At 38.5% G+C, this 23446-nt stretch overlaps 1 protein-coding gene across 3 annotated transcripts in view; it reads left to right on the forward strand.

Annotated features, from left to right (window-relative positions):
• The first annotated feature begins 226 nt into the window (after positions 1-226).
• Positions 227-23446, forward strand: part of DPP8 (dipeptidyl peptidase 8) — a 62908-nt gene continuing 39688 nt past the window's right edge. Inside the window, exons 1-4 of one of the 3 annotated variants that reach the window (XM_059057716.2) lie at positions 227-446; positions 2178-2314; positions 4764-5033; positions 9847-9959. In XM_059057716.2, coding sequence (XP_058913699.1) covers positions 2278-2314; positions 4764-5033; positions 9847-9959 — 420 coding nt within the window. In that variant the 5' untranslated portion in view covers positions 227-446; positions 2178-2277. Of the gene's footprint in view, positions 551-2177; positions 2315-4763; positions 5034-9846; positions 9960-23446 lie in introns of all 3 variants that reach the window. The other 2 variants (XM_067029626.1, XM_059057715.2) reach the window with 2 other exon arrangements.

The raw sequence follows: 23446 nt of genomic DNA on the forward strand, positions 1-23446 counted from the left end.
GCACTCAATATATATTTGTCGAAGGAAAAAAAATAGATGACTACGGACGTGTCACGGTTCGTCCTGTGATTTCCAGCAAGTTACTGCCCCTCTCTGGATTTCTTCTCTGTCCCCTAGCCCCGCCCAGTTTCCTTCCCGCGCCTCATTCGCTCCTCCGACCACTAGACGGCACTGTCGTAAGGGAACCCCACCGAGCAGAGATCTGCGCTCTTCTTGGCCCCATTGAGCCTTTCCCCGTTGGAGGGCAGCGCGCAAGAAACCGGAAGTGCTGGAGCCGCCACTGCCGCCGTCTTTAAGTGCCGCGTTCACCGCTTCGGTTACCGCCGGCGCCGTAGTCAAGGAGGCTGCTGTCCCCGGGTCGGGAGTGGAGGCCGCGCGGCATGAAGCGGCGCAGGCCCGGTCCTTAGCGCGCGTCAGGACGGTCCGGGCGGGGCCGGGGGGGGAAGGTGCAGTATCCGCCCCCTCTCCTTCCCCTTCGCCCGCGAGGCCTGCGCCCCAGCCCACTCGGGCCTCTCCGCCTCACGGAGGAACCGCCCGGCGCATTCTCCCAGTTAGCCCGCTCTGCGGTTTACCCGGCGCGCCGCCCGGCGCGGGCCACAGCCGGTGGCGGGGCCCCATTTGCCGGAAGAGGAAGCCCAGGCTCTCAGATTCCGAGTCAGCCAACGTTCACTGGGCGCCCCCTGAGCGCTGGGTGCTGGCCTCCGGACTTCCACGTCCGTTATCTTAATTGAGCCTTGCTGGGGTTGGGAGCCGGGTATTGTCCGGGCTTACAGATGAGAAACGGAAGCCCACAGAGGCGAAGGGATTTGCCTAAAGTCCGACTGTGGCCGATCGGATTCGGACTGAGATTTTCTGGTTTCTTTCTACTGCCACAGCTGGTGTTCTTTCTACTGCCCCACTTTAGGTCGATTCCCTCCTTGTTTACTGGCCCATTCTCATTCTATTTCACCTACCCGGCACAGGATAGGTGCTTTTCTTACCTTTTTTTTCAAACCTCTCCCCTCACACACTTTTCTTCTAAGACTTGTCATCCCCTCAGTCCCCCTTCTTAATACTCTCTTCTACACCTCTCCTCTTCTTCCGCCTTCTAGCTTTCAAGATCTTTGCCCACTTTTTGATAATGAACCTCTCAACTAGCTGACCAGTGAAATAGCTAGGCTTCAACGAGGTTTGGGGTGTTGAAGTGGACAAACTGGCGCCTGGATTAAAAATTAAGGAATGACATTTGAGTGGGTCCAAATTCAAGAGTCCTGAGGCTATTTTCTAACCCTACATGCTCTTCTCTGATTGAGGGGCTTAGTGAATGGGAAGGTGTCTTGACATTGTGGTCCGTTGTTGCTGTGTTAGCACAACTTCACTTTTTTCCCTCCATTTGCCACTGAGCCACATCTCTCACCGTCACCCATCTGGGCTCTGAGAGCCCAGAATTAAAACCGATAACAAAGTGACAGGTATAATCACAGACCCTGCTTTTCTTCTTTTACTAAGCCAGAATTTCAACAAACTTAACACTTACGTTTCTAGAGAAGTTACCTAGTTCAGTTATTTTCAGAGTATACGTGGAAAGGAAATAAGCAAAAACGGAATGCACTGAAAATGGGTAGTACATTTTTTATCTTGTGAAAATCTTGATGTTAACTGGAAATTAGTTCTCTCCGCAAAAATGAATCTGTAGTTCTTAGTGGTTATTCTATTGAGTCTATTCTGTCTCCAGTCAGCTAAATATGTATTCTGTAAAATAATACAAATTGGTTATTATGTAAAAGGCAGGAGAACAGGACCAGGCACATAGAAATAAATTTTATTATTAATCATCTATCATTTTTGAAGATTTGCAGTAGCCACTTAGTAACCTCACATCTGTATTCCTTTTATACTTTTAAATGTTCTTGCATAATTTACCTTTTAATGTGTATCCGGATGTCAGGATTTACACTACCGTTTGGATATTCTTTGGAGTAAATTGGGCTATACATTTCTGAAATCAAATCAGTTTATTATTTTCATAATTAAAATGCAGATACAAAGTAATTCAGGCATTGTATATTATATCAAAAAGAATATGCATCAGTTTCAAGTACTGTTTGAGACTTGAGGTTTAATCTTTTGGGGCACATACGATCCATTTTAATAATGATCAACAGCTTTATATCTTATTTCATTATCCTGGTGAGCAGGATTGGATGGTGAGAAAAGGAAAGACTCCTGTGAGAAGAGAGCAGGATGAGCAGAGGGATCTGTGCTTGAAGTTGAGTCACTTCAGAAAGGTCTCTTTGAATGTGGAAGAGGTCTGAACAGATGAAAATACAATCAGGTAGGCACCAGGGAAGGGCCTTAAGTGAAGAGGTAGGTGGGCAGTGGAATATATACACTGTGCTAAGAACATGTACTGACCTATTTTCTAATTTTTGCAATTAGAAAACTCGGGTCACATATTTTGAGAATGTGTTTGTATGCAAGGTGTTATGGAAATCTGGAAATTAAATCAGTTACACATTTGTGTAAATTACTAAAGTTATGTAATATCAGGTCTAGCCTTGGAAATGCAGGATATACATTGACCATTAAATACAGAATAGTGTCATTTGAACTGTAAAGTGTGTGTGTGTGTGTGTGTGTGGAGAGAGAGAAATAGTCCAGGGACCTAGTACAATTTAGGAATACCAGATAGTTTTGCTTAAGTGCAAGGTAATGGCAACTTTTATGTAAGAGACATGTCAAAATAATGACTCAAGAAGCTGGGCAGTAAGCTTGAGAAGTCTATCTGAGCTTCCCTGTTCCATCCCCAAGCTCTATTGTTTCAAGTAGTGGTTTGGAGATGAAGTTCCAAGTTTAACACAAGGAGAGTTGAGAAGAATGAGCCCAGTTTGTATATCTCCTTGTCTCACCTGTCCCTTACTCTGTTAGGAATCAAACTAGATCCATTGACACATATGATAGAAAACTGACCTCCACCAGATTTTAGATGGGCAAACAACCACTACTGTCATGTACTGCTACTTAATATCAATATGCTAAATACCAGTTTAGCTGAATGACTTTTCCTCTGTTGAGCTGTTTGGATTTTAATCATTGGAGGTAACTACCCAGTTGTAATAATATTACAAGTTGTATATTATAGAACTCTTCAGTAGATTTTCTGGCTGCTCTTGATACTGTTATATTGAAAACAGTAGTGTAGTTCACTGTAGCCTGAAAAAAGACAATATCGTGGCTATGGTCTCACAGTTCTGTTCCTTTCGAATGCTGTACAGCATACCAGCACACCTGATGGACTAATTTACAACCCATACCTGATAATGACTTTTTCTCTGTGGTTGGTAGTTTTTACCACGAACTCCTGTTAACCTGTGAAATTAAGGTTTAAAAAAGACATCATGTTAAATATATAGCCATGTATTGATTTTTGTTGTAGAAGTAGTTAATAATTATGTGAATTGGTTACACAAATGCAATCTAGTTTATCTCCTAAGTCCACATGTTTCAGACATTCATTAGTTCAAAAAGAGCAGGTTGCCCCAGAATTTTTGTTTATGTTTCTCCTTTTTGGTAGCGTTATGAATAATGCATGCCAGTATATCATACAGTGGCTTATAATAACACTTCTTGTTATTTTCTCTGATACTTTGCACCTGTTACATTTAAATATTGAAATAGATAAAGGAAAAAATCATCCTCTTCTGGATTTGTAAAATGAAAGAAACATCATTAGTAGATGAAATCTTAATACTGTTTTGGGGTTGAAGTGGTAAATTGGGTTTGGACTTTTATCAAAATATTGATATTACAAATATTAAATGTTCTGTGCATAAACTACAACTAAAGCCACTTTTTTCTCCTCATTTAATCATAAAAGTTTTATAATCTGTAGTAATAGTCACATAAATTCCTTATAGAGTTACACAGGGGATCATCAGATAGTGACGTCTAGGCAAGAGCAAAAGGCAAAAAATGTGCCAGCCAGTTAGGTCTTTTGTTGTTTAGAGTCTCATTTAAAAGGAAACAGTATTTATATTATCTTGGGTAAGCACCCTAGAAAGGTTATTAGAAGTACATTGTTGGGCTTCCCTGGTGGCGCAGTGGTTGAGAGTCCGCCTGCCGATGCAGGGGTCACGGGTTCGTGCCCTGGTCCGGGAAGATCCCACATGCCGCGGAGCACCTAAGCCCGTGAGCCATGGCCGCTGGGCCTGCGCGTCCGGAGCCTGTGCTCCGCAACGGGAGAGGCCACAGCAGTGAGAGGCCCGCATACAGCAAAAAAAAAAAGAAAAAAAGAAGTACATTGTTTGCCACAATTTTATCACTGTTCTAATTGGTCGTGATTATTTCTGTTCTCTGAAGAAGTCCACATTTATCAAATGAGTTACTTTTTTTAAGTGCAAAAACACTTAACTCCCTTGGCACATTTAGCTTCACTATTGACATGCTCTTTGAAGGAGCATAGCGGCCAACTGGCATATGGCCCGTTTCCTTCCAGTGTGGGAAAGAAAAAGGAATTTTGGCAAGAGATACCTAAGGAGAGCCTTTTATAAAAGTTCCCCAAGAGATTTATAGTCAACTGTGAAATAGACATGACCTCAATTTTTTTTAATCTCATTTTTAAAGAAAAGGGGGAGCTATTGCTTTTCTTATGAAGTTTAATTGCAACTGTACTGAAAAGCATTTTTTCCCCTTTTTTGGGGGGTTGGGGGGGCCCTATCAGACTGTCATTCTGATTAATATAAGAGAAGGCAGACCTGTGAACTTCATGTGCCTTATTTTTCTAGGAAAATGCAACATGGCAGCAGCGATGGAAACAGAACAGCTTGGTGTTGAGATCTTTGAAACTGCAGAGTGTGAGGAGAATATTGAATCACAGGATCGGCCTAAACTGGAGCCGTTTTATGTTGAGCGATATTCCTGGAGTCAGCTTAAAAAGCTGCTTGCTGATACCAGAAAATATCATGGCTACATGATGGCTAAGGCACCACATGATTTTATGTTTGTGAAGAGGAGTGATCCAGATGGGCCTCATTCAGACAGGATCTATTACCTTGGTGAGTATGAAGTCATAGTTTCTGAAAGGAAATGCTTTCTTAATTCAAACAGAGGCTAGATGCAATTGGCACTCAAACTTTGGTGAATAAATAAGTGAATGAATCAGTGATGGTTCCACCAAAGGAAAAAAAAATAATTAGAAGAACTTCAGTTTTGGTGCTGTTTTCATTTTGTTTTGTCCCATTAACTTGATTTTTATTTGCACATAACAAATCATGAATTGATCATGATCTTACTTTCAAAGTAAAGATGCTAGATATTACTTCTCCCTAAAGCTAGTTCAAAATGCCTTTCCTTAGGAATGGTCAGATTAGGAACACAAATCATAAAAACAGTAGTTTGTTCCCACTCTCAACAGCTAATGCTTTCATCTTTTTAAACGAAGGCTCTTCTTCCTGAGCCCATTCACTCCAGGTTTAAGGTCTGTCTTCATTAAATGTATGATACCACTGATTGACATTTTTGTTTCTTTGTTTGTTTATGCACCTTAAATGCTTTACTGAGATGTTGTGGTAAAAGGAATAGGTAGTATATCCTGAGCAACTATCATGCTTAGGCACAGCTTAGTATTGAACGAAATGACTAACCTAGCACATATATAGACACAGGGCAGTGGATAAAGAGCTAGTCTTGGAATCAGAAGCCTAGGCTCTGATATCATCTCTTTGCTGACTTGTTTACCCTGTGGGTCTCAATTCCCTCATCTATCAAATGAGGGTTAATGTCTATCTCATAGGATTGTCTTAAGTATTAAACATTTTACATGAAAACATTTCCAACTTAAAAAAATATTAAGAAACACAATACTGTTCTTGTACAGCCAAACCAAGTTTTATTGTACTATGGCTAGTTTGAGGAAGGAAACTAAAAAGGGAAAGAAAACAAATTTGTAGACCCCATTCCCATCCCCCAAGCAGCTGTCTTCATTACAGTATTATTTTTTAGGATTGGAAATAATAGTTGTAAATTATAGTGTGCTGCCTAGCATTCACCAACTGGTAATTATTATTTGTATTAGCTTAAGTCCCAAAGGCCTATTCATTAATTTTCACTCATTGAACACACTTATTGAGAGATGATGCTAAAATATTTAGGTAAGTCATCTGAGTAGGAAATATATATATATCTTTCTCAAGAAACTTATGCTATGGTTTTTTTCGGAGGCAGAAAGTCAGACTTTCCTCAGATTGGAGAAGCAATATAAGAAAAGCCCATCCATACTTGCTAAATCAGGCAGCTTGGTTGGAAGAGAGTTTGGGCACAATTAGCGGGGGAACCCTTATATTTAGTATAATAGTTAAAAATTATAGCCATACCATCCATAATTCTTAACTATAAACAAATGTCTCACAAAAATGTTTATGAATTAACCATTAAAACTGCTTAAAGAAAGGGATTTCACTCCCAGTACAATAGTTGAAATGGAATCACAAGCCCATAAATTTTGGAGTTTCCTTCCTGTAGTCATGCTATTTTATTTTCCTAACCCAGAGCCTGAAGGGAATGAATAGTTGTTAGAATAAGGAAGAAAAGATGTGAGAGATGGGAACACTGGAGGTACTAAGGCCTGAGTTGAGTCCCACAGCTAGGGGTTGGGTGGGAAAGGAAGGGTTGAATAGCCAGAGACGTGTTTGAGGGCCGACCTGCTAATGTGCCTTTGTTTATTAAGTGTTTTTTGTTTGTTTGTTTGTTGTTTTTGCGGTACGTGGGCCTCTTACTGTTGTGGTCTCTCCCGTTGCGGGGCACCGGCTCCGGACGCCCAGGCTCAGCAGCGATGGCTCACGGGCCCAGCCGCTCCGCGGCATGTGGGATCCTCCCAGACCAGGGCACGAGCCCGTGTCCCCTGCATCGGCAGGTGGACTCTCAACCACTGCGTCACCAGGGAAGCCCAGCATTTTTCTTTTTTTAAAGAGATATTCTCTGCATCAATCCACATTAGTAATTGTAGATTCATTTTTTTTTAAGCAACTCCAAAGTATTCCATTATATAATTGTGCCATCTTTTACTTAACCAGGCCTCTAATAATAGGCATTTAGGTTTTTCTATTTTGGTATAACAAAAAATGAGGGAGCAGATATCACTGTATTAGATCATTTTTGTACACATGTGAATTTACTTAATAGGACTAATTCCAAAGAGTGGAATTATTGGGACAAAAGGTGTACAGATTCTGAATTTTTATTGATATTGCCAAATGGCCCCTCCATTGAGGTTATAGAGTTTACATCCCTGCCAGCATTGTCTCAGAGTATGTATTTCTCTACACCTGTACGAATAGTGAGTAATAAAACTTTTTATCTTTCCCAGTCTGATTGGTGAACAGCAGTTCCTCACTGTTAATTTTTTTTTAATTATTATTGTTTTTTTAATTGACATAACATTATATTAGTTTCATGTGTGCAACATAATGCTTCGATATTTATATACATTGTGAAATGATCACTACAGTAAGTCTAGTTAACATCTGTCACCATACATAGTTATAGTTAATAAAAAATTTTCTTGTGATGAGAACGTTTAAGATTTATTCTCTTAGCAACTTTCAAATATGCATTATTGTATTGCTGTACATTATATCCCCATATTTCATGGTAGTTTTAATTTTATGAGTGAGGTTGAGCATCCTTTCCCATATTTACAAGGTGTTTGTATTTCTTTTTCTGTGACTGATCGGTTTGTAATCATTGTCTATTTTTTATTGGGTTGTTGGTGCTTTTCTTGTTGACGTAAAGCACTTTTTTGTACAAGAAGGGAATTAACTCATTGTAGTATTTTTCTCTGAGATTTAATGTCTTTTGCCTTTAGTGCCTTTTGCCCTTCTATAGAAATCTGTGATTTTTTTTTTTGGTAGTTAAATTTTTACTTTTTATGTAGTTTTGCGTCACATCTAGAAAGGCTTTCTCAGCTCCAAATTATATTTTTTGAAATCTTTATTTACTTTGGACTTCGTTTTGTTCCATTGACCTGTCAAATCAAGTGCCAATGTTATGCTGCTGTTACTATTATTATTTTTATCGTAACTTTAGATGTTTTACTATTTTATAGTACTAGTCACCCTTCATCACTCTTTTTCATACTTTTCTTGATTACTTTTGTTTGCTTTTTTTTTTTTCTGTGAGAACTTAAAATTAGATTAGAGCTTTCTCCCCATCCTATTTATACTGTTTTAGGATTACATTATATTTATAGATGAAGTTAGGAAAATTGACAGTCTTTATAAAATATTGAGCTTTTCAAGAAAGTTGTATGCCATTTCATTTGCTCAAGTCTTTTATATCTGAGTATTAATATTTTTACATGTAAATCTGTTGTTTCAGAAATTTTAATATACTTTGGACACCAATAAATAGCAGTGTGTCAACAGGAAAGAATGGGAAAAGGTCATTTTGTGTTTATACAGAACTGGTGTGTGTGTACATAGAATGCTTTGGAAATTTTTATTGGTCAAGGTTGAAGCCAAGGAAGGCATTATGGAACAAGGAGCAGTTTTAAGAGGAGCATTTGAAGTGATTGTGGATGGCTCTCATTTGAGGGTAGATGAGAACCAGCTTTTTCATATTTGCAGGTTGAAAGCTCTTAGAAGGAAAAGGCTTAAGGAGGATATGATCATATTTTGTAAGATTATGAATGGTATGTATAAGTGACTACAGTCTTAAGAATTATGTAACAAAGTAACTCTGGAATGTACAAAATAGATCTAAGGCAAAACTAAGTGCTGAAGTAAATATCAGCTGATACCTGACTTCTTACTCCAAAAGGCAACACAAACTAAGAAAGGTTTAAGAAAAGTTTAGGATAATAAAGGGATAAAGGAATCTGTGGGTATTTAGGGAGTCATCCCCCACCTTTGCAAGGGTTAGCATGGAAGTTACCGTGCCCTTCCACAGACTGCCTTCTCTGCCATTATCAGAAACACAAGGCTGAGGATTTGTTCCTCTAGAGAGAGAGTTTTTGTTCTTCCTGTGTGATTTATTTTCTCTTTCCTTCACTTTCCCCTAGCTTTTTTGGAAGTGATACCTTTCTAGCACCTTTTAGAGTAGAAGGACTTTGTTTTACTTTGAGTTTTCTTTGGTTCAACTCTTCATAACCATGTTGTATTTCTATTACTTCTCTTTGGTATGTAGTTTATTCTACACTGCTGTGATCTTCCCATTCAGTTATTGTATGATTTCACAGAATAGACCTATCTTCTACTTAGTGTAGACCTCTTTCTTTCACAATTCTCAAAAAAAGGATAAAGAGACTTTTAACAAATCAGATATCGGATTCTGTGTTGTTTTAATATGAATGTACTTGCATTTGAAACTTATTAGTGATTATAGTGGTAGAACATTTATAGTGAAGAAAAACTCAAATTGTTAGACCTATGTATATTTCTAAGTAAATACATTAAATGATTCATAAAAAGAAGAAGCTTGGCAGTCTGAAGTTGTCACAGAGTACCCCCCCCATTTGGAATCTAATGAGTCTATTGCCAACTTGTAAGACACTAACAATTTAAAAAAAAAAAAAAAAAAAACCTAAAAGTGACACTTATCCTTACATCATCTTATACACTTTTATGTTTGTTTTGAGAGGGACTAAAATTTTAATATCAAAAGGAAACCTGAGGATTTTTCTGGGAGCCTGTGTTTTATTGAAGAAAATTACCGTGGCATATGGCATGTGCATCTCCTACTTGTTAACATTCATTATAGGTCCCATAGAGTACAAAATTTTGCAGTATATAGAAGGCATTATATACTTAATACTACAATTGTGGTAGATTGCTATTTTTTAAAATAACAAAAAATGATTGTTTCCTTTTATAGCTATGTCTGGTGAGAACAGAGAAAATACACTGTTTTATTCTGAAATTCCCAAAACCATCAACAGAGCAGCAGTCTTAATGCTCTCTTGGAAGCCTCTTTTGGATCTTTTTCAGGTAGGGTTAAACATTATTATTCCTATGATTTTTGTGTATGTTTTTAGATACTGCATTTGTTTAGGGACAGAAATTCAATTGGGGTTTTATATTTGAAGTAGATATGAATCAAAAGGAATTAAAACATTTTTATGTTTTTGCATGTATGACCATGAAATTTCATTTAATTCTCAATATCTGAAACTAAGAATAGTAGATATTACAATTCAGATTTTTTTTTTTTTTTTTTTTTGGCTGCTCAGTACGGCACGGCATGTGGGATCTTAGTTCCCCGACCAGGGATCAACCTGTGTCCCCTGCAGTGGACGGGCGGAGTCTTAACTACTGGACCGCCATGGAAATCCCCAGATTTTTTTTTTGGCTACCTTTCCTATCTTTCCCTTCTACAAACTTGCTAGTTATAATATTCTCACATTTTGGTGAGAGAGTTATTCACATAAAAGAAGTAATGTATATTTCCAGAAAGCTTTTTATTCAAATCTTTAAATTAAATTTGTAGTTCTAATATTTAGTAACAGTACTAATGTAAGGGTTAAATAAAGGTACTAAGTTCAGTTTTTGTTTCTAAATAGCATAATTCAATTTATATAAAATCAAAGGTTAGGTTTGTTTTTTTTTTCTTCAATATTTTGCCTTTTTTTTTTTTTTTTCCTGTACGCAGGCCTCTCACTGTTGTGGCCTCTCCCGTTGCGGAGCACAGGCTCCGGACGCGCAGGCTCAGCGGCCATGGCTCACGGGCCCAGCCGCTCCGTGGCATGTGGGATCCTCCCAGACCGGGGCACGAACCCGTGTCCCCTGCATCGGCAGGCAGACTCTCAACCACTGCGCCACCAGGGAAGCCCCAATATTTTGCCTTTAGACAATATGTAAATGGTTCAAAACATCCCAAGAACAAGATGATAGTTTGGGTGTGATTGTTTGCCTTTTTAGTTTTCATTTATTATTTTTACATTGAGTATTGAATAGACTATTTGGACTAAATGAACTAAAATGTGATATTTCTCTTAGGAAATAAAAAAAAAAGCTTCCACAACTAATCATTTTAACTGCAACTATTTATCAGGGATGTTGCTTCTTACATTGGTTTGTGACTTTCCTTTAAAACAAAAAAATTCCTTATTCTAAGAATAGTGTGTTGAACTGAAATAATGGTAGTTTTCTCATGGAAAAGGTTGCAAATTAGTGAGTCAGAGTTGGTGGGTCTTTTTTAAGCTTTATTATGGAAAATCTCAAACCATACAAAAGTAGAATCCTATGCAAACTAGTTTTAACAATTTTCAAATCTTTGCCATCAGTGTTTCACTGTAGCCTTACCAGTCCTCCCTCACAGTCCCTATCCGCACTTCTCAGATTATCATTATTATTTTTTTAGAGAGTTGGTATTCTTATTTATTTATTTATTTGGTCGCGCCTGGTCTTAGTTGCAGCTTGCCAGCTCCTTAGTAGCAGCACATGGACTCCTTAGTTGCGCAGGTGGGCTCCTTAGCTGTGGCTCCAGGACTCCTTAATTGCGGCTTGCCGGCTCGTTAGTTGTGGCATGCGAACTCTTAGTTGTGGCATGTATGTGGGATCTAGTTCCCTGACCAGGAATTGAACCTGGGCCCCCTGCATTAGGAGCGCAGTCTTATTCACTGCACCACCGGGGAAGTCCCACATCTCAGATTATTTTTAAAGAGTTCCCAAATATGTCATTTCACTCCTAAATAATTCAGTATGTATCTCTAAAGAATATAGATTATTTTTAGACATCATCACTTTTTAAAAAATCATTGATCATTTCTTCACATAAAATATTCAAATTTCCCTGATTTTTAAAATTTTTTTTTTTTTTTTTTTTTTTTTTGCGGTACACGGGCCTCTCACTGTTGCGGCCACTCCCGTTGTGGAGCACAGGCTCCGGACGCACAGGCTCAGCGGCCATGGCTCACGGGCCCAGCCACTGCGCAGCACGTGGGATCTTCCCAGACCAGGGCACGAACCCGTGTCCCCTGCATCGGCAGGCAGACTCTCAACTACTGCGCCACGAGGGAAGCCCTAAATTTCTTTTTTTTTTACACTTGATTTGTTAAATCACAATCTAAGCAAGGTTCATGTATTACAATTGATTGATAGGTTTCTTAAGTTTCTCTTACTTTTAATCTATTGCTTTCCTTTCTGTCCTTTTTTCCCCACTGCAGTTTATCTATTGAAGAAAGAGGGTCTGTTTTGCTGATTGTATTCCTGTGGTGTTATTTGATATGTTCTTCAGTCTCCTGTATTCTCTGTAAATATAAATAGGTAGTCAGATCTCAAAACTTCATCAGACCCAGGTTTCCTCTTTTTTTCTCCTCCAATAATACTTTACAGATCAAAAGAATTGAAAGCAGGGTCTTGAACAAGTAATTCTACACCCATATCCATAGCAGCATTATTCATAATAGGCAAAAGGTAGAAGTAACCCAAGTGTCCATGGACAGATGAATAAACAAAATGTGGCATATGTTGGGTTGGCCAAAAAGTTCGTTCAGGTTTTTCCAGAACATCTTTTTAAAAAATTAATTAATTAATTAATTAATTAATTTATTTATTTTTGGCTCTGTTGGGTCTTCGTTGCTGCACTCAGGCTTTCTCTAGTTGCAGTGAGTGGGAGCTACTCTTTGTTGTGATGCGTGGGCTTCTCATTGCGGTGGCTTCTCTTGTTGTGGAGCATAGGCTCTAGGCGTGTGGGCTTCAGGAGTTGTGGCACGTGGGCTCAGTAGTTGTGGCTTGTGGGCTCTAGAGCGCAGGCTTGGTAGTTGTGGCTCATGGGCTTAGTTGCTCTGCGGCATGTGGGATCTTCCTGGACCAGGGCTTGAACCCATGTCCCCTGCAGTGCTAGGCGGATGCTTAACCTCTGTGCCACCAGGGAAGTCCCTCCATAACATCTTATGGAAAAATCTGAACTAACTTTTTGGGCAACCTAATACATGTGATAGAATATTATATGGCCTTAAAAAAGAAGGAAATTGTGACACATGCTGCAACATTGATGAACCATGAATATATCATGATAAGTAAAATAAGCCAGTCACTAAAGGACAAATACTGTCTGATTCCACTTATATGGGGTGCCTAAAGTAGTCAAATAGACTACTAGATTGGTAGTTGCCAGAGGCTAGGGGAAGGAAAAATGAGGAGTTGCTGTTTAATGAATTTAATGGGTATGGAGTTTCAGTTTTGCAAAATGGCAGAGTTCTGGAAATGGGTTGCACAGCAATGTGAGTATAGTTAACAGTAGTGAATGGCACACTTAAAAATTGTTAAGATAGGGCTTCCCTGGTGGTGCAGTGGTTGAGAGTCCGCCTGCCGATGCAGGGGACACGGGTTCGTGCCCCGGTCCGGGAAGATCCCATGTGCCGCGGAGAGGCTGGGCCCATGAGCCATGGCCGCTGAGCCTGCGCGTCCGGAGCCTGTGCTCCGCAACGGGAGAGGCCACAACAGTGAGAGGCCCACATACCACAAAAAAAAAAAAAAACAACCAAAAAATTGTTAAGATAGTAAGTTTTATGTTATATATATTTTACCACAATTAAAAAAATAATATTTCATAGACAATGTTGTCTCCATCAAAAGTTGTATAGAGCCTTATTTATCTTCTTGTGATGATAGCACCCTTTGATCATTACCTAGATCCATTATAAAACAGTGAAATTTTATCATTTCTTCTTCATTTATTAACTGAAAAACTTCTATAAAGAGAAAACTGCTATTCAACAACTATTCAGTTATTCTGTGTTCTAGTTCACAATAGAAAGGCAGGATGTTTGTTTTCCTTTATTTTCCATTTTTCAAATAATCTATGTTCTGCAGTCTTATATACGTGATCAGTTAGGGGTTTTGTAGGGTATTTTGTTTTTGTATCTTTATAAACTTACAGTGTAAGCCTGTTTGGTATCTTTTGATCCATTGACAGTTATTATTCTTATTGTACAAATGTCTTATTTTTGGCTGTTGGAATCCCTTTCAACTTGACATGTCAAATCCTTTTGACATGACCCTGGTAATAGTTGATAGCGCTTTTGCTTTCTGCTGTGAAGATGTGTCATGATCATCTTTCACATTGCTTATCCCATGCTTAGAATCAGCTGTTTCTCTTTAGTTCCTTTAGGGGAAAGTGGTGTTAAGAGACCATGATCTGGGTACTAGAGATGCTTATTATTATTGGGTTGTTAATTGTTTCTAGGTCTTTTTATTGGGCACACTAGGGAATACATACATTGTGTGGGTGTGGGTGTGTGTTTGAAATGTACAGATCACCATGAAGTCATATCAATTCAGATAAGATATAAGGTCAGACTGATATATCCAGTTATGATATTGCACTACAGGATTTTTCTTTAACCTCATTTATCCTACATATGAATTTCTTTCTCTGGTGCGAGAGGTCCTGTTTTAAACAAGAGTATGATGACTCTTTTGCTTTACTCCATACTACACACAAAACAGTTTTAAAATAACAAATGAATCAGTGCTGATTACTTAACAGTAACTTGGAATTGGTCTTCTGTGTGGTCATGCTATCAGTTCCAGTTAGACTCATTTGCTTCATTTTGTTTTCAGGTGTTAGGAATTCCTTTGTTTTTAATTTAATTTTTGTAGAAAATAATTATATGGTTCCAAAGTCAGATCTACAAAACCAGAAGTATTCAGAGAAGCTCCCCATCTCCTCTACCCTATTTCTCCCCCTCTCCTTCTAGATAATCTTTGTGTTTTTAAATGGCTTAGCCTTCTTTTTTAAAAAATATAAGTGACTACATAGATACTCCTATCCCCCATTAGATAAATAGTAACATACAGTATACATTTTCTCCACCTTGCAATTTTCAAATAGCAATGTATCCTTCAAATCACTCTGTAAGAATATATAGTCAGTCCTCCATATCCACAGGTTCAGCATCCTTGGTTGCAGAGGGCCTGCTGTACTAAGCCATTTTATAGTCTGAGGGACTTGAGCATCCACAGATTTTGGTATCCACGGGATGGGGGGTGTCCTAGAACCAATCCCCCACAGATTCTGAGGGACAACTGTATACATAATCTTTTTTTTTGATTTTCTACTTTTTTTTTTTTTTTTTTTTTTTTTTTTTTGCGGTACGCGGGCCTCTCACTGTTGTGGCCTCTCCCGCTGCGGAGCACAGGCTCCGGACGCGCAGGCTCAGCGGCCATGGCTCACGGGCCCAGCCGCTCCACGGCATGTGGGATCTTCCCGGACCGGGGCACGAACCCGTGTCCGCTGCATCGGCAGGCGGACTCTCAACCACTGCGCCACCAGGGAAGCCCAATTTTCTACATTTTTTATTGCAAAGTATACCATTAATCATCTTGCATATCGTATTCACCACTTCACTTGTTTATTGTCTCTCATCTTGATTCGATGATGCTCTTCTCCAACCTTGTTTTCCTAGCACCTATAGGGCCTGGCACACAGTAGACACTCAAGAAACAACCTTTCATTGATGCATGAGTTCATGAAGCTGAGCTATGGGTTTTCTGGGGGATACCTCATCTAGTCCTCTCCTGCGAGGAAGAAAAGAGGACTTTTATAGTCGGGGAAACTAACAGAGAGGTAAAGCCTGAGCCTTACTCAGGGAAGGAGAAGCAGCTGCTTTTGATCTCAGCTTTGACTTCAGACTCGCCTCGTCCCTTCTGTCCAGAACGTACTCTTGGGAGAGGCCCCCCCGAGCTGCAGCAGCACGCCACCCACACCGCGCCGGCTACGGCTACGCTCCAGGATTTCTCGGGCTCTGGGACCAATGCGGGGGCCGCAGGGAGGGGTGGCGTCTAGGTCAGGGTCCGGAGTCAGCAGGCCCAACTTGATCGCACTTCCCTCAAGGCGCCCTTGGGCTGAGGCCGGCTGCTGGTAGTAGTCAGGACAGAGCATAGGGTCTGGGGGGATGGGCCCCGAGATGCTGGACGGACCCTAGTACATGCCGCCATCGTTCTTCTGCAACAGTGCACCGAGGCCTGCCAGGCTACGCATCTCCGGCCCCGAACCCCCTTCCTCAACCCAGTCCATAATCTTTATTTCTTTTTACATCTGTGTTGTGTCGTACAGACAAATCATGTTCAACCAGTTCCCTCTTGATGGACATTTTAGTTATTTTCAATCTTTGTATTACAGATAGTAGTGCAATAAAATGGCTTGGGCTTTTTACATTTTTGCCAGTGTATCTTTAAGCTAGATTCTTAGAACTGAAATCACTGGACCAAACTGTATATGGTTTTGTAATTTTGCTAGATATTATCAAATTTTCTTCCATAGGAGCTGTGCCATTTTGAATTTCCATCAGTAAGGTAGAAGTGTGCCTGTTTTCTCAGAGACTCTCCAACACAGTATGTGGTCAGACATTTGGATTTTTTGCCAATCTGATAGATAGAAATGGTATCCCAGTGTAGTTTAATTTGCTTTTCTTTTATTGGCAAAGTTGATCATCTTTTATCTCTAACCCATTATTCTGTGGAGTGATTGGTCTTTTTCTTCATTTTTAGGAGCCTTTTATAGTGGAGATATTAACCCTTTGTGGTACAGTTTTGGATATTTTCCTGAAGTTGTAATTTGTATTTTTACTTTCTTTATGGTGTGTGCACGCCATGTGGAAGATTTTTGTGTAATAAAATTTATCCATCTTTTTGGTATTACTTCAAGAATTTGTGTCTTCTGTCACAGGACAGTTTTTCTACACCCAAGTTATAGAAAAATTTACCCATGTTTTCATCCAGTGCTTTATATGGTTTCTTATATGGTTTCATTTTTTAAAGCTTTATTGAGGTATAATTGGCATATAAAAAGTTGCAGATATTAAAGTGTACAATTTGATAGATTTGGATGTACATATGGTGTACCTGTGAAACCCTTACCTCTGTCATTACCCTCAAAAGTTTCCTTGTACTGGTTTGTATTCTCCCCTACCCACCCATTCAGTGGTACAGGCAACCAATGTACCAGTCTTGCACAGTCCTTCATAAGATTTATCTCTAAGTATTTCATATTTCTTTATTTTATTTTAAATGGCTTTGCTTTCTAATTTCAATTTCTGGTTGATCATTGCTAGTATATTTTTTTTAACTTTCTAAGTGCTTTCTCACTTTTTTTTTAAAATTGAAGTTGATTTACAATGTTGTGTTAGTTTCTGGTGTACAGCAGTGATATATATATATATATATTCTTTTTAGATTCTTTTCCTTTAGAGTTTATTACAAGATACTGAATATAATTCCCTGTGCTATACAGCAGGACCTTGTTGTTTATCTATTTTATATATAATAGTTTGTATCTGCTAATCCCGAACTCCTAATTTATCCCTCCCCCACCTTTCCCCTTTGGTAACCATAAGTTTGTTTTCTATGTCTGTGAGTCTGTTTCTGTTTTGTAAATAAGCTCATTTGTATCATTTTTTTTTATATTCCATGTATAAGTGATATCATATGATATTTGTCTTTCTCTGTACTTCACTAGTGTGATCATCTTTCAGTCCATTCATGTTGCTGCAAGTGGCATTATTTCATTCTTTTTTTATGGCTGAGTGGTATTCCATTCTGTGATGTATATATATTATATCTTCTTTATCCATTCATCTGTTAATGGACATTGAGGTTGCTTCTATGTCTTGGCTATTGTAAATAGTGCTGCTGTGAACAGGGTTTTTCTTTTTTAATTTGTCAATATGGTAAAACAAAACATCACTTGATTGTTGAGTGTTAAACCAATCTTGCATTCCTGGGATAAAGCCCACTTGGTTCTAATTTATTATCCTTTTAAATATTGTTGGGGGCTTCCCTGGTGGCGCAGTGGTTGAGAGTCCACCTGCCGATGCAGGGGACACGGGTTCGTGCCCCGGTCTGGGAAGATCCCCCATGCCACGGAGTGGCTGGGCCCGTGAGCCATGGCTGCTGAGCCTGCACGTCCGGAGCCTGTGGTCCGCAACGGGAGAGGCCTGCGTACCGCAAAAAAAAAAAAAAAAAAAAAAATTGTTGGAGTCAATTTGCTAATATTTTGTTTAGATTTTTTTGTATCTGTGTTCATGAGGAATATTGGTCTATAGTGTTCTTTTCTTGTAATTTGTCTGATTTTGGTAATAGTGTTATGCTAGCCACAGAATAAGTTGGGAGTTATTTCTTTTTTTTAATTTTCTAGAATTTGTTTGGTAGAATTCACCAGTGAAGCCATCTGGACCTGTAATTTTCTTTGTGGAAAGGTTTTTAACTACAAGTTCACTTTCTTCCTTAGATGTAGTGCTGTTCATATTATGTATTTCTTTTTGAGAAAACTTTGGTTGTTTGTGTCTATTAAGAAATGTTTCCATTTCATCTAAGTAATCAAATTTATTGGCATAAGTTTCATAATATTCTCTAATCTTCTCAATGTCTGTAAGAATCTTTGGTGATGTCCCTCTCTTATTCCTAATATTTTGTGTAATTTGTGTCTTCTCCACTTCCAGCCTTTTTTTATCCTGATCAGTCTGGCTAAGGGTTTATCAGTTTGGTTTCATTTATTTTTCTCTGTCGTTTTGTTTTTTTCTATTTCATCATTTTATGCTCTAAACTTTATTAATTCTTTTCTTCTGCTTACTTTGGATTTTGTTTGTTCTCCTTTTTCTAGTTTCATAAGGTGGTAGCTGAGGTCACTAGTCTGAGACCTTTCTTCTTTTCTTATATCGGCACTTAATGTTATAAATTTTCCTTTAAGTACCACATTAGCTGTAGCACATACGTTTTGATACGTTGTGTTTCCATTTTCATTTAGTTCAAAATACTTCCTATTTCCCTTTAACCCATAAGTTATTTAGAAGTGTACTATATAGTTTTCAGATATTGGCATATTTTTCAGAAATTTGATTTCTAATTTAATTCCACTGTGATCCAGGAACATACTTTGTATGACTTAAATCTTTTCAATTTTTTGTCTTGTTTTATGGCCCTGAATGTGGTCCGTCTTTGTACATATTCTGTGTTCACTTGAAAAGAATATATGTTCTGTTTTTGTTGGGTCTATAAATGACCATTAGATCAAATTGGTTTATTGTATTGTTAAAGTCTTCTATGTCTTTACTGATTTTCTATTTGTTCTATAAGTTATTCAGAGAGAATGTTGAGGGCTTCCCTGGTGGTGCAGTGATTGAGAGTCCACCTGCCGATGCAGGGGACACGGGTTCATGCCCTGGTCTGGGAAGATCCCACATGCTGTAGAGCGGCTGGGCCCGTGAGCCATGGCCGCTGGGCCTGCGTGTCCGGAGCCTGTGCTCCGCAACAAGAGAGGCCACAACAGTGAGAGGCCCGCGTACTGCAAAAAAAAAAAAAAAAAAAAAAAAACAGAGAGAACGTTGAAATCTCCAACCATAACTGTAGATTTGACTGTTTCTTATTGCAGTTCTATTAGTTCTTCCTTTAGTATATATTTCGAAGCTATGTTATTAGGGGTATAAGTGGATAGGATTGTTATATCCTATTCATAAATCCACTGCTTTCTTGGTTTGAAATGACCTTCTTTATTTCAAGCAATATTCTTTACTCTGAAGTTCACTTTGATGTTAATACAGTCCTTCTAGCTTTCTTTTGATTACTGTTAGCATGGAATAAGCTTTTACATTAAAAAAATTCTTTTACTGGCTTTGTAGAGATATAATTCAAATACCATACAGTTCACTCATTCAAAGTATACAATTCAGTGGTTTTTAAGTGTGTATACAAAGGGTTGTGTCACCATCATCACCATCTAATTTTTAGAACTTTTTGTCATCTGCAAAAGAAACCCATTAGCAGTCATTCCCCATCCTTTCACCCTCTCTACCCCCAGGCCAAGGCAACCACTAATCTACTTTGAGTCTCTATAGATTTGCCTATTCTGAACATTTCATATAAATGGAATTGTGTAATATGTGGGCCTTCCATGACTGGTTTCTTTATCTTAGCACAGTATTTTCTGGATTCATTCAAACTATAGCAGGTAATAATGCTTCGTTTATTTTTATGACTGAATAATATTCCATTGTATGGCTAGACTATGTCTTATTTATCCATCAGTTTCTGGATAAAGTTGGGTTGTTTCAGCTTTCGAGCTTATATAAATAATGCTGCTTTTAACATTCAAATGCAAGATTTTGTGTAGATTTGTTTTCAATTCTCTTGGGTATATATCTAGGAGTGGAATTACTGGGTTATGTGGTAACTCTGTGTTTACATTTTTAAGGAACTACTGAATTGCTTTCCACAGCAGCTGCATCATTTTACATTCCCACCAGCTATGTATAAGGGTTCTAATTTCCCACATCCTCACTAACACTTGTTGTTGTCCATCATTTTGATTATAGCCATCCTAGTGGATGTGAAGTGATATCTCATTGTTATTTAATTTGCACTTCCCTAATGACCAGGAATGCTGACCATTTTTTAATGTGTTTATGGGCCATTTGTGTACCTTCTTTAAAGAAATGTCTGGGGAGGGCCTCCCTGGTGGCATAGTGGTTAAGAATCCGCCTGCCAACGCAGGGGACACGGGTTCAAGCCCTGGTCTGGGAAGATCCCACATTCCATGGAGCGGCTAAGCCTGTGCGCCGCAACTACTGAGCCTGCGCTGTAGAACACGCAGGCCACAACTACTGAGCCCACGTGCCACAACTACTGAAGCCCACACACGTAGAGCCCATGCTCCACAACAAGAGAGGCCACAACAATGAGAAGCCCGAGCACCGCAACGAAGGGTAGCCCCAGCTTGCTGCAACTAGAAGGAAGCCCGCATGCAGCAACAAAGACCCAAAGCAGCCAAAAATAAATAAATAAAATAAAATAATTAATTTTTTTAAAAAAATGTCTGGGGAATTCCCTGGTGATCCAGTGATTAGGACCTTGCACTTCCACTGCAGGGAGCCAGGGTTCGATCCATGGTCAGGGAACTAAGGTCCAGCAAGCTGCATGAGGAGGCCTAAAAAAAAAAAAAAAAAAGGTCTGTGCAAGTCCTTTGCCATTTTAAATTGGGTCTTTTTAATGTTGAATTGTAAGAGTTCTTTATGTATTCTAGATACTGGACTTTCTTTTCTCCTATTCTGTGGGTTGTCATTTTATCTTTTTCTTTAATTGCAGTAACCATTAATTTATTAGTAGAAAATCAGCCATAATTACCTTTAGCAAGTATTTAGTACTATAGTCATTAATTTAAATCTATACATTTAAACATATTTTGATCTCTCCTTTATCGAGATAAGACATTTTTGTGACTTCCCCTTTTTTCTATTCATTTACCTTACTCTGAAGTTCTTATACCTTCATTTAAAAAAATTGTGGACATAATACACATAATATAAAATGTATCATCTTAACCATTTTTTAGTGTACATTGGTACCTCAGTGGCATTAAGTACATTCACACTGTCGCAAGCATCACCACCGTCCATCCACAGAACTCTTTTTGTCTTGCAAAACTGTAATACTGTACTCATTAAACAATAACTTCCCATTCTCTCTGCCAAGCCCCTGGCAACCACCATTCTACTTTCTGTTCCTATGAGTATGACTACTCCAGGTGCCTCATAGTAGTAGAATCATACAGTATTTGTCCTTTTGTGACTGGCTTATTTCACTTAGCATAATGTCCTTAAGGTTTATCCATGTTGTAGCATATGTCAGAATGCTAAATAATATTCTATTGTATGTATATACAACATCTTGTTTGTGTATTCATCCATTAATAGACACTTGAATTGCTTCTACCTTTTGGCTATTATAAATAATGCTCCTGTGAAGATGGGTATACAAATATCTTTTCATGTCCCTGCTTTCGATTCTTTTAGGTATATACTCAGAGGTGGAATTGCTGGATCATATGATAATTCTATTTTTATATTTTTGAGGAACTGCCATACTGTTTTCCATGCACCATTTTACATTCGCACTAGCAGTGCACAAGAGTTCCAATTTCTCCACATCCTTGCCAACACTTATATTTTCTGGCTTTTTGATAGGAGCCATCCTAATGAGTATGAGGTAGTATCTCATTGTGGTTCGATTTGCTTTTCCCTAATGATTAGTGATATTGAGCATCTTTTCATATACTTATTGCCCATTTGTATATCTTCTTTGGAGAAATGTCTAATCAGGTCTTTTGCCCACTTTGTTAACCAGGTTGTTTGCAGTTTTTGTTGTTTACTTTCTTGATAATGTCCTGTTATTTGAATAGGGACCACCAAAAGGATATGTCCAAGTCCTAAAGGTGTCTGTGAATGTGATCTTGTTTAGAAATAGGGTCTTTGCAGATGTAATTAAGTATCTTAAGATGAAATAATTCTGGATTTAGGGTGGGCCCTAAATACAATCATTGATGTTCTTAGAAGGGAAAGGGAGATTTGATACAGGAGGTGAAAGCCATTGAAGAGTAGGCAGAGATTAGAGTTATAGTGCCATAAGCCAAGGAATCCCTGGAGCCACCAGAAGCTGGAAGAGGCAAGGAAGTATTCTCCCCTAGAGCCTTTGGAGGAAGTCTGGCCCTGCTGACACCTTAATTTTGGGCTTCCGCCTTCAGAACTGTGAGAGAGTAAATGTCTTTTGTTTTCAGCCACCAAGTTTGTGGTAATTTGTTAACAACAGCCCTAGGAAACTAATACAAGTCCTTTGACGCACAAAGTTTTTAAACTTCGATGATGTCCAGTCGATCTATTTTTTCATTGATTGCTTGTGCTTTGGTGTCATATACTTAAGGAACTTGCTTAATCCAATATCACACAGATTTCCATCTGTGTTTTATTATATAAGACTTATAGTTTTAGCCCTTACATTTAGATCTTTGATCTATTTTGAGTTAATTTTTGTGTATAGTGTGAGATAGGAGTCTGAATTAATTCTTTTACATGTGGAATCCAGTTGTCCTAGCACCATTTGTTGAAAGGCTATTCTTTCCCCTTAGAGTGGTCTTAGCACCTTTGTTGAAAATCAGTTGACCATAAATGTATGGATCTATTCCTGGACTCTCAATTCTATTCCACTGGCCTATTTATCTATTCATATGCCAGTATCATGCTGTTTTGAGTAATGTGGCTACATTGTACTAACTTTTGAAATTGGAAAATGTGAGGGTTTTTTTCAAGATTATCTTGAAATTCCATATGAATTTTATTAGCATCAGCTTATCCATATCTGGAAAGAAGGCAGTTGGAACTTTGATAGGCATTCTAATGAATCTCTAGATTAATTTGGGATCTACTGCCATCTTTATTATCTTCATTCTGTGGACATGGGATGTCTTTCCATTTATTTAGATTTTGAAAAATTTCTTTAAATAGTAATTTACAGTGTTCTGTATACAAGTCTTACACTTCTTTGGTTAAATTTATTTCTAAGTATTTTATTCTTTTTGATGAAGTTTTGAATGGAGTTTTCTTAATTTCATTTTCCAACTGCTAGTTGATATTGCAATTGATATTCATATATCAGTCTTGTATCCTGTAACTTTGCTGAACACATTTATTAGTTCTAATTATTTT

Source organism: Kogia breviceps, chromosome 3, assembly GCF_026419965.1.
Source record: "Kogia breviceps isolate mKogBre1 chromosome 3, mKogBre1 haplotype 1, whole genome shotgun sequence".
Classification (NCBI taxonomy): domain Eukaryota; kingdom Metazoa; phylum Chordata; class Mammalia; order Artiodactyla; family Physeteridae; genus Kogia; species Kogia breviceps.